The sequence below is a fragment of the Botryllus schlosseri genome, chromosome 13, assembly GCF_051294905.1.
Source record: "Botryllus schlosseri isolate E-star chromosome 13, Bs_hap1, whole genome shotgun sequence".
NCBI lineage: Eukaryota > Metazoa > Chordata > Ascidiacea > Stolidobranchia > Styelidae > Botryllus > Botryllus schlosseri.
The window spans coordinates 12,251,048-12,261,319 of record NC_137248.1 but is presented as its reverse complement, the minus strand read 5'-3'; the positions used below and the strand labels follow the sequence as shown (position 1 = coordinate 12,261,319).

General features: G+C 41.9%; 2 protein-coding genes across 3 annotated transcripts in view; both read left to right on the top strand.

Annotated features, from left to right (window-relative positions):
• LOC145453504 (B-cell receptor-associated protein 31-like) overlaps nucleotides 1–10,272 on the top strand; it is a 457,607-nt gene that overhangs the window by 443,761 nt on the left and 3,574 nt on the right. For both annotated transcript variants that reach the window (XM_080331478.1, XM_080331477.1), the window contains exons 2-3: nucleotides 9,351–9,470; nucleotides 9,592–9,692. In XM_080331478.1, coding sequence (XP_080187604.1) covers nucleotides 9,379–9,470; nucleotides 9,592–9,692 — 193 coding nt within the window. In that variant the 5' untranslated portion in view covers nucleotides 9,351–9,378. The remainder of the gene's footprint in view (nucleotides 1–9,350; nucleotides 9,471–9,591; nucleotides 9,693–10,272) is intronic.
• LOC145453502 (tRNA (guanine-N(7)-)-methyltransferase-like) lies at nucleotides 6,212–8,939 on the top strand. Its single transcript, XM_080331475.1, has one exon. The coding sequence runs from the start codon at nucleotides 7,328–7,330 to the stop codon at nucleotides 8,057–8,059; it is 732 nt and encodes a 243-aa protein (XP_080187601.1). The 5' UTR covers nucleotides 6,212–7,327; the 3' UTR covers nucleotides 8,060–8,939.

Sequence of the window (10,272 nt, the reverse complement as noted above, 5' to 3'; positions counted from 1 at the left end):
TGTCGGCATGATATACCAAATAGGAAGTTAACAATACCAAGAATGTATATAAAAACTGTCAGCAGATCACTATAACCCAGAACTAAAAACAAAGCAATAATCCCAACACCGCTGCGCGTCATCATCACCAGGAGAGTCACAAATCTCCATATCATCCTCCCGGGAGAGACGCCAGCTCCATCCCATCACACGCGCGCTCACATCAGTTTAGCCAGTGGAACAGTATGTACGAAATGCAGCAATCGTTCATGTATTCCCGTATCGATGTAGCACACTGCACAGCCGTTTCTTCAATCGGTTCACTATGCATAGGCCATGCCAATGATATATATCATTGGGCCATGCATGTCGTAGTCGAATTGTATATAGGCTGCCGGTACAATCAACATATCTTCCGAACTGTAGTCTGAGAAGTTGAAATACAGATGTAACGTTTTATACCTTGTTTGCCATTTTATGTAACTATGATGACAGCAACTAGGCTACTACAGATCGAAGCGTCGCAGCCAAATATCAAAGAACACATAGGGAATCGCTAATAAAACGGTCATAACAGAGCACGGTTGCTACACCGGTACTGGTGCATTACATGCATTCCATCGTAAACAAGCGAGCACTTACAAAGTAACCCCACCTTTCCTTGCCATGTTTGCCCAATTTCTCAACAACAGATGAAAAACATGAATTACGATGCCAAGAGCCCGCGCGGCAAAAACCAGCGCCGTCGAACGAAAATCGCCGGACGCCGATAGCCGAATACTCAAGCCGATCGTAAACCACATTACACGACAGCTTGAGGCTCGAGTCGACTTGAAGCAGTTTGCCTTTCTCTCTTCATCGAATACGAGAGAGTCGGATCGACGAGTCAGCTTCGAAGCTGACTTAAACCGTCATGTAAATGGGCCTAAAGATACCGTATTCAGCTCATCGCACTAGGATTGGTTTGGTGCGGATGATGGTAATATCAGTGCCAGTATCGGTATTAGGATTCACTAGGCCCATTTACATGACGGTTTAAGTCAGCTTCGAAGCTGACTCGTCGATCCGACTCTCTCGTATTCGATGAAAAGAGAAAGGCAAACTGCTTCAAGTCGACTCGAGCCTCAAGCTGTTGTGTAATGTGGTTTACGATCGGCTTGAGTATTTGGTCATCGGCGTCCGGCGATTTTCGTTCGACGGCGCTGGTTTTTGCCGCGCGGGCTCTTGGCATCGTAATTCATGTTTTCCATCTGATGTTGAGAAATTGGACAAACATGGCAAGGAAAAGTGGGTTACTTTGTAAGTGCTCGCTTGTTTACGATGGAATATATGTAGTACACCAGTACCGGAGTAGCAACCGTGCTCTTTTAGGGCAGTTTTATATTTGATATTTGGCTGCGACGCTTCGATCTGTAGTAGCCTAGTTGCTGTCATCAGCTACATAAAATGGCTAACAAGGTAAAACGTTGCATCTGTATTTCAACTTCTCAGACTACAGTTCGGAAGAGATGTGGATTGTACCGGTACTACAATTCGACTACGACATGCATAGTGAACTGATGGAAGAAGCGGCCTTGCAGTGTGCTATATCGATACGGGAATACATGAACGATTGCTGCATTTCGTACATAGGCCTAGTGTTCCACTGGATAAACTGATGTGAGCGCACATGTGATGGGATGGAGCTGGTGTCTCCCGGGTGGATGATATGGAGATTTGTGACTCTCCTGGTGATGATGAAGCGCAGCGGTGTTATTGCTTTGTTTTCAGTTCTGGGTTCTGGGTTATAGTGTTCTGCTGATATGATGCGGTCGTGCGGGTGTTCACGATTTTCAGCTTGCCGTTTTGATATTGTATTCATGGTAGCCTATGTGTTTGTGATGGTGCTGAAATTGGCACTTCTCAAAAGTTTAATTGGTGGGTAGCAATTTAGTAGTAGTGCTCTATACTGCTCTTTATGACAGTTTTTAGACATTCTTGGTATTGTTAACTTCCTATTTGGTATATCATGCCGACAAGATGCTTCAATAAAATCTCTGCAGTAGTTCCTGTATCGTGACTGACTCTCAAGTCGCCGGCATACATGGGGTAGTCTGTTACAGAGGAACGGCTGAACAACTAGAGGCCACATGGGGTTTGCAAGCGGGTCACTTGAGTGCTAATGACCTTATTTTAATCGCATCGGCAAGTGATGCCTGACATATCAAAACAGTCGTTACTCCCGCCTATACTCCGCGGCCCATCTTCGTTGACGCCGAAAAAGCTAGCTGATAACTTATACTTGTTGTTTTCCTCTACAATCATGATATGAACAAGATTATTTTCCTCTACAAATATCGATATTATGAGTATCTCATCATCCTCGTTAATTTCGAGGATAAGAAACGTTTCAGAGTACGACCAAACACAGATTGTCGTTGTACCTTTGCCCACCAAACTTACTACGAATATATATTTGTAAGGGGTAAAGCGACACCGGGTCGTCCACGATACAGCTTCCTGAAGGATTATGTAAACAGGGCCCTTTAACGAGTCAGCTTGGAGATGAGACGTGACGTCACCGGAGACGACTTGAACGCCAAGTCGAGTCGAACATGTAACCAGGCCTACTGATACTCTTGATGGTCTCAAGCAAAGGATTCATTTTTTTGAAAATTCAGGAATTTACCTGGTACTACAACCCTCACGAAAACTGTGAATATAGGATAGCCTTCGCAAAAGGCATAATTTCACCATTTTTCTTAATCAAAGATTTCACCATAGCCTTTATAAAGGTTATTATTTCACTGCCAACATAATCAACTACTTCGTGAATGCCAACCTGACAGTATGTGTTTACTTGTTATTTGTCTATGTGTCAAATTACAGTTTTGCTACTTCTTCGAAAGTTGAATTTGAGTAATACTAATAATACTTTTCATTCGGTGTGCATAGGGTCCATCAAACCACTAGATGTCGCCAGACTTTAGGTGGTAACCGCCTTTGTTACGTATGCGGTTGCCGTATTCAGAAACCTGTAGGTTACTTTCTCGATTGTATAAGGGTATTTTATATGGAAAAAATTGCTACAACATATTCTACGGGGACCGTGAACTCGCTATAAAATGAACTAAAACTTCGGAAAGCTTCTACGGAAGGAAATAAGGCCGATTTGATAGCTAGGTGAGAATGTGAAATTGTCAACTAAATGTCGGCTACCAGCTCAGCACCAGAAGTTTTCGAAGTTTTAGTTCATATTATAGCGAGGTCACGGTCCACGTAGAATATGTTGTAGCCATTATTTCCATATAAAATACCCTTACACAATCGAGAAAGTAACCTAGAGGTTTCTGATAACGGCAACCGCGTGCGTAACAACGGCGGTTACCACCTAAAGTCTGGCGACACCTAGTGGTTTGATGGACCCTATTGTGCATGCCTCCTCTTTACATCGCCTGGGCCAAGGTGGGTGTCTGATTCCATAGACTACTCCAAGTCGCTTCGACACATTCCTATCTTTTCATTGTATCGCATTTTGCGGTATATTGAACTGATAAAAATTGCTAATATACATCATCACAATCTGTCTTCAAATATGAAGCCTAAAAAATATGGAAATCATCTTAAACACATGCGATCCGTGACGAACCATAGATTTCAGTAATTCTATTTTCATTTGCTCAGCAGCAGTTTGTCGTCCTTGTCGACGACGTGTCGCTTCTACGGCTCCGTAAGATTTCAACATGTCTCGTGACATGCAATCTCTATTTTGTGATTTACTGCTTGGCCGTGGGGACTTGTTAATGGATGGGTGTTGCAGGAACAGGTCATATTAAGCTTCGAGTAAAATGATCTCGCGTATGCTGTGTGCCTGCCAAGTTACGTTACATGTATATACGCACGATTACACGACCTTACCGACGCACTGTACTGTATGTTTTCAATTGACTCGCTATTCTAATAGCAATATGTTATTATCTCGCAGCATTGACCACTGCGCTAGCGCGTCCTATTGTTTTAATTACATGAAGTAAGTCTTGGTCGGTTCTATTCTATTACGCAGTCACGGATGAAAATTATGGTTATAATATCAATATCACTTTTCCACGAAATGTATATATTGTATATATATATAGTTTCAGTTCAGGCAAATTTATATCACTGTTGCGATCTAATTGTAACCCTTGTACTTTGTTGAGTTGCTATGGTCAGTGTTAGCTGTTTGTTGCCTCTGTTGATACTCTGTCCGAAGTGTCTTTGCCCAAGTTGAAATCCCGGTACATTTAGCATAACATATTTGGTGTGCCAAGACCGTTCTCAGCGTCACACCTGTGTTGGTATGGTGTGTAGTCAGTAGATTCTTTGATGCGCACGTGACACCGATTCCATATTGGTTCTTTGAAAATGAATCAGCGCATCATCCAGTAACAACCTTGAATGGTATAGTACTGTTCAAACTGACGAGTATGATTTTATACAGGCCCAACGGCAGGCTGATATTGTGTTGAGACCAATATATGTGATTGCTGACATGATTTTGAAATTCAAGGATGTTAGTGATTGTCCCGATGCAATTGTTATCGGTCATCTAATATCATTATCGTCACTTCCAATCAAATTTTATGTTCGACATATTCTCCAAAATCGCCTTGTGAATATACAGCTGTATCAGCTGTATCACTTGTCTCCGACTTGTGGCAGGCTTGACACAAATTGAAAACACCCTGATCACCAGAACTTAGGAAGTACTGCATACTTTACTGTGCTTGCGTTTGTATGTATTCATGTGTCGCCCTGCACTATGGAATCGGTGTTCTGTGCTCACACTATTCTTTATTTTTTATTAAATTACTTCAACTTGTAGAAGTAGAATCATCGCTGCTCGCCTGTTATATTATAGGCAAAACGTACCGAGAGTCCAGTAGTAGAGGACTGAATTTGGCAATGACCCATTCGAAAAGTAATAGCAGCACAGCCGGAAAAATTACTTATTTGAGTGATCTGACGGTGGTGCTACATTTCATCTGTCGCCTATGCAACGCTTAACATAAAAATACCTTTGCCTAACTTCCCAATTTTTTAAATTATAAACATTTTATATTATGTGTGTATCATTCTTTTGGAAACTTGATGATATGAAGGCTGTGTAACCAGGTGTTCTGTGTAATATCTCTTCCAATTCATTTGCGTTATAAACGGGCCTATGCAGACTTAGATATGTGAATTCTCTAGTATGAAAAGAAAGGACGTAGTTTATTTTTGTCCTTGATGTTTTTGCGGCATATACACAGACTCATGATACACATACCACATACTCACATAGGTCTACACGTTCTACGCATATGCATGCCATGAGTGCATGATGTGCATATGCCGCTGGACAAGGAAAGTGCTGATATAGCCTTGAATGGCTTTCTAAGTCTTGAACCACCCGTCCATGCTATCCCAGTAATGCATGAGCGCCAAGCGAGGAAGTCATGGATACCTGTGTTACTAATCAATCCTTTGGTCTGACCCGGCCGGGGATCGAACCCACGACCTACCGATCAAGAAGCCGGACGCTTCACCATTATGCTATCTTGTCGGTATAGTTTCATGAAATATTTTTGTCTTGAAATCAACAAACAGCCATGTGCCGAGGTCCTGATTTCAATTCTTGAAAACCACATGCTTTACAGGGATTAGTTACTGGTTCTGTTGGTCTAATCAATACTATGAATTCAACACGTTTTTTCTCGGCTGTGGTGGTGATCCTTCTTGTAGCGTCCGCTCACTGTGAAGATGATATCGATCCAGATGCAAGCTCCACTACTTCTACTACTACTACTGCTACTACCTCTACTACGACTGCTACTGCTGCTACCACAACAACCACAATAAACCCTACTTCTACCACCACCACGACTACACCACCAAAAACAGCGGCACCACCAAAAACAGCAGCACCAACAACAACAGCAGTAGCAGCAGATCCATCAACAGCAGCAGCAGATCCAACAACAGCAGCAGCAGATCCAACAACAGCAGCACCACCACCAACAACTTCAACAGAGGCGCCTGCAACCACCAGCACAACTACTACTGTCAAGCCCGGAAACAATTCTACCGTCCCTGCCTCCACAGTTAAGCCGTCAACCAGCAGTTTCGATGCCGGAAGCTTCGTCGGAGGTTTTGTGCTTTGCGGGGCCATCGTTCTGCTCATCTACATCTCTTGCAAGGTGTTCCGAAATAAGAAGCCGGATTACAACACAATTTAGAACGACGCGGCTGGACTACAGCGGACGACAGTCTTCGAAGTTAAATTAAATGATTGTGCTTGTCCTAATGTATTCATATGAAAAATTCTGTAGAAGTTAAACATGCTATTTTGTTGTCATCGTTGGTATGTAGTAGCTTTTCGTAGTCGTAGTTTCCTTCATTGTTTGTGTTCTTGTTTGTTGGCTTGTTTCTGGTAGGCAATATATATACTGCCTCCTGCAATTTTCGGGTAGATAGTTGATGTTTGCACAAGTGGCCAACTGTAACAGTTTGAGCAATTGACACAAAAACAACTACCTAGGAACTGGAAATAATTTTTAATTTGGCTATGTACATTTTGTCACGATTCCATCGAGTGATGGTGAATGTTCTTCAACGACGGTGACAATATAATATTGTTTTCATGCGTAAAATATTGACCTTGTCGTTATTTGTACTTGCTGACACTAGGTCGCTATTATCATCATACAAAGGCCTACTCTTTTCAGGTGCTCGGTGTGTCCGTGCTTAGATTGAATGATTTTCTTCCGTTTTGCCTGTCTTGATTTTGAATGATGTCTGTTCATCTCCACTGAAGTGGAAATTCAATTTGTCAATATCCATTGACCTCGAAATGTAATACTACAATAAATTCATTAGGAAGTGTACAGGCACCTGTAAATGATCAGTGATTCACGTCCATTACATTTATGTCGCATTTATTCTCTAAGATAGTAGTACATCCTCTCTGGATAGCGTTATCGTAAATCGTATTGTATAGAATGGAATCCTGTTGAAGGCGCCACACTGCTTCAATCTCCAGGGCTCGTGCAATATAATTATCAAATAATCAGTTGAACCTTATCTGTGGGCGAAATTCAGTCTTATATTACATTTTTCAACAACACGCAGTCACTGGTATGGTGTAGGATCATTTCTTAAAGGTCAGCTTCACACATTTACGATGTTTTTCATGTTCTCATGGGCGTCGGGAAAGTATTGTGTCTGGTTCAAGTTCACGAAAGTCTCGTAATGCTATTGAAATTATGTACGGTGTCTGTCGGCAATTATGTCACTGTTTAATCATTTTTTGTAGCAGATTCTGTATCTCTATTGCTGTTGAGTAAACTACATGGATGGGCAATTGCCGCGGAAGAAGTTCTACCGACAAAGAGCGCACTCCAACCCGCTCGGGGACCACAATTTTAATTATCCTGTGAAGCCCAGTGATATGAATTGGTCTGAATTCTATCCGGATTTCTTCGGTTCGGATAACGCCGACGATTGCGCGCGTAAAGTGGAAGTGCTCGACATCGGATGCGGATATGGCGGTCTGCTGATTAGGCTCTCTCCTATTTTATCGGATACACTACTTTTGGGAATGGAGATACGAGTGAAGGTATGCGATTACGTACAAGATCGCATCAAAGCGCTGAGAGAGACATCGAAAAACGACACGACTAAATACCGGAATATCGCGTGCCTGCGCACGAACGCGATGAAGCATCTGCCGAATTTTTTCGAGAAGGGACAGATTAAGAAAATGTTCTTTCTCTTCCCGGATCCGCATTTTAAGAGGCAGAAACACAAATGGCGTATTTTGAGCCCGACTCTCCTGGCCGAGTATGCGTACCTGTTGCGCGAAGGCGGTTTGATCTACACGATCACGGACGTTAAAGACGTTCACGAGTGGATGGTAAAACACTTGTCGGAACATCCGCTATTTGAAATTGTGCCGGAATCGGAATTGGCGGGCGATGATTGCTACAAAGCCATTTTTAATTCGACGGAAGAAGGTCAGAAGGTGCAACGAAACTCTGGCGATAAATATCCAGCTGTTTTTAGGAGATTGCCCGATATATAATGATGGCAGCGCATTATTGGTAGAAGCATACGTGATGTTGCTTGCTAGTTAGGTAATTTTCCTTGTGCAAGGGTTAAGTTTCGGTGAATTCACAGCACGCGGGCGGGATGATAACTTCTTCCGTTCAATGCAGATGCATTCAGTCACCCATCAGCATGAGGATTTGTGAACTTGGTTTCCAGCACAACGCAATTTACCATAGGAGTGAGTGGCCTTGACCTTGAAAAGAAAGTGATAGGTGTCAGGTCTTGTCTAATCTAATCTAGTGTCTGAACCCAGGCTCGATAAGTATTGGTAATTGGAGTAATTCAATTCAACTTAATGTGGTGCTGACATTCCACACTGCTGTGTTACATCACTTTACTGGTATTCTTGAGGTAAAAGTGATGAGTATGTGTGACACTAGATTGATGACGGTCGTTGTTTTGATGTGACCGTTTCCTTCCTTGTGATTGTATGTCTACTAGTGCTGGTTTACCCAACGCTACTCTGTGTGGTGTCGGAAATATTGCACAGATTGTGATTTTACGTAATGAACGTATCGCACACCTGTCTTCGGTCATGAAATTCACTTGTGATAGGTCAGGTGATTCGTATAAGCTGCTTAAAATTTGGATAGTCCGTGAAATATGCAGAAATGAGATAAATTGTCTTGTGTTATTGTGGTCTGCTTTGCATTGGATGGTAGTCTGGGTGTATTGTGCTGGACCTGGGCCTATGATACGTATCGTAGGCCCCGGCTGGACTGCTGAAGATTTGGATGTGTTGGGAAGATCTTTTTACTCAGAAGTCAATCATTATTTAATCCTGCCTAAAGTAATTTTATTTACATTATTGACATTTCAATGCAGGCGATTGTCTATAAAATGAATCAGCTGCATTGTGACAGTTGAACGGCAATGGAATTTGGGTGACATATTGGCAGTAGGTTTCCCTGAAATCGCAACTTTTTCAAGTTGCTGTATGCTGTTGTTCGCTAAACTCGAGCATTATTGAAACGGCACATCGGGTTAGTAAGCCATTGCAGGTCATATATTTCCATGCATACAAACATAGAAATGCGCTTGATTTATGAGATGGATCATTTACATTAAGCGTCACTGGGCGTTAAATTTATTCTTGTGAATGGTGCGCACTTACAGCTTTCTGATGGGCCTCGGTCGATCAAACTCAACTTACCCATACCTTTGCTCTGTTTATTTACTGGCTGACGTCGATCCCAATGTTTGCTTTGAAGGTGTTGGTACTAGTGCCATTGGAATGAATATCTACTATTTGATACACATTTTCCAGATTGTTACGGTAATCTAGGTAGAAAAATGAGCTTTCAATGGATGGTGGTATCCACCTTTCTCTACACGGAAATTGGTCTGTGCGTCTTATTATGTTTACCCTTCATTCAACCTAAAAGGTCGGTATAACCTACTCTCTGTTTGTACGTGATATATGTATTCAAACTCCTATTGTGTCGCCTTTAAGATTACTCTGAATATATATATAGGCTGCCTCCTAATCTGCACCTTTTTGTTCAGATGGCAATATATTTTCAAATCAAGATTGCTGGCGCTCTTCGTTTCATATGGCAACTTGTGCCTGTCCGTATTTGTGGTTATTCTTTGTCTATTTTTAGCGGGTAAGTTTCATTTTCAGTTTCTCTAGAATTCAAGGGATGCAGACTGCTGCATTACGTCATACTTGTTTGCGCAAATATGTTAACGCTGTAAGAATATTGAGACGGTTTGACTCAGCGCAGTTTCCAAATGATGAATAGGCTTACATCAAATTATCCATTGTACACATATTAACCAAGGAGAGGGATATCTAGACGTTTTAGATATCCCTGACCATGACCAAGGCTTGTCGTTTTTAATGTGTTGACTCTGCATTGTAAAGTGCATCGATCAACCATTGCAGAAGACTTTGATTTGAAAATTAATTATAAATGCTAGCTGTGACTAAAATACTCGCTGTCGCCAGAATTGCTGTGAGACGCGTGAGGATTCGTTCTTCACTTGAAATTTTCAATCAATGTATGGCATTCGTTTATTGGGAACACGGCAAATATTGATCAAAACTGTAATTTGGACTCGGTTCACATCTGTATGATTAATGTGTACGGAGATACTCTGGTTGATGACAAAATAGCAACCATTTCACAGAAACAAGTTTCGCAAACTAGGCTACACTGTGACTAGCACATTTTAGCCCAATAG

Bases quoted from the DNA above. Each gene is read 5' to 3' on its own strand.
- LOC145453502 (XM_080331475.1), top strand. From the start codon at position 7,328: ATGGATGGGCAATTGCCGCGGAAGAAGTTCTACCGACAAAGAGCGCAC.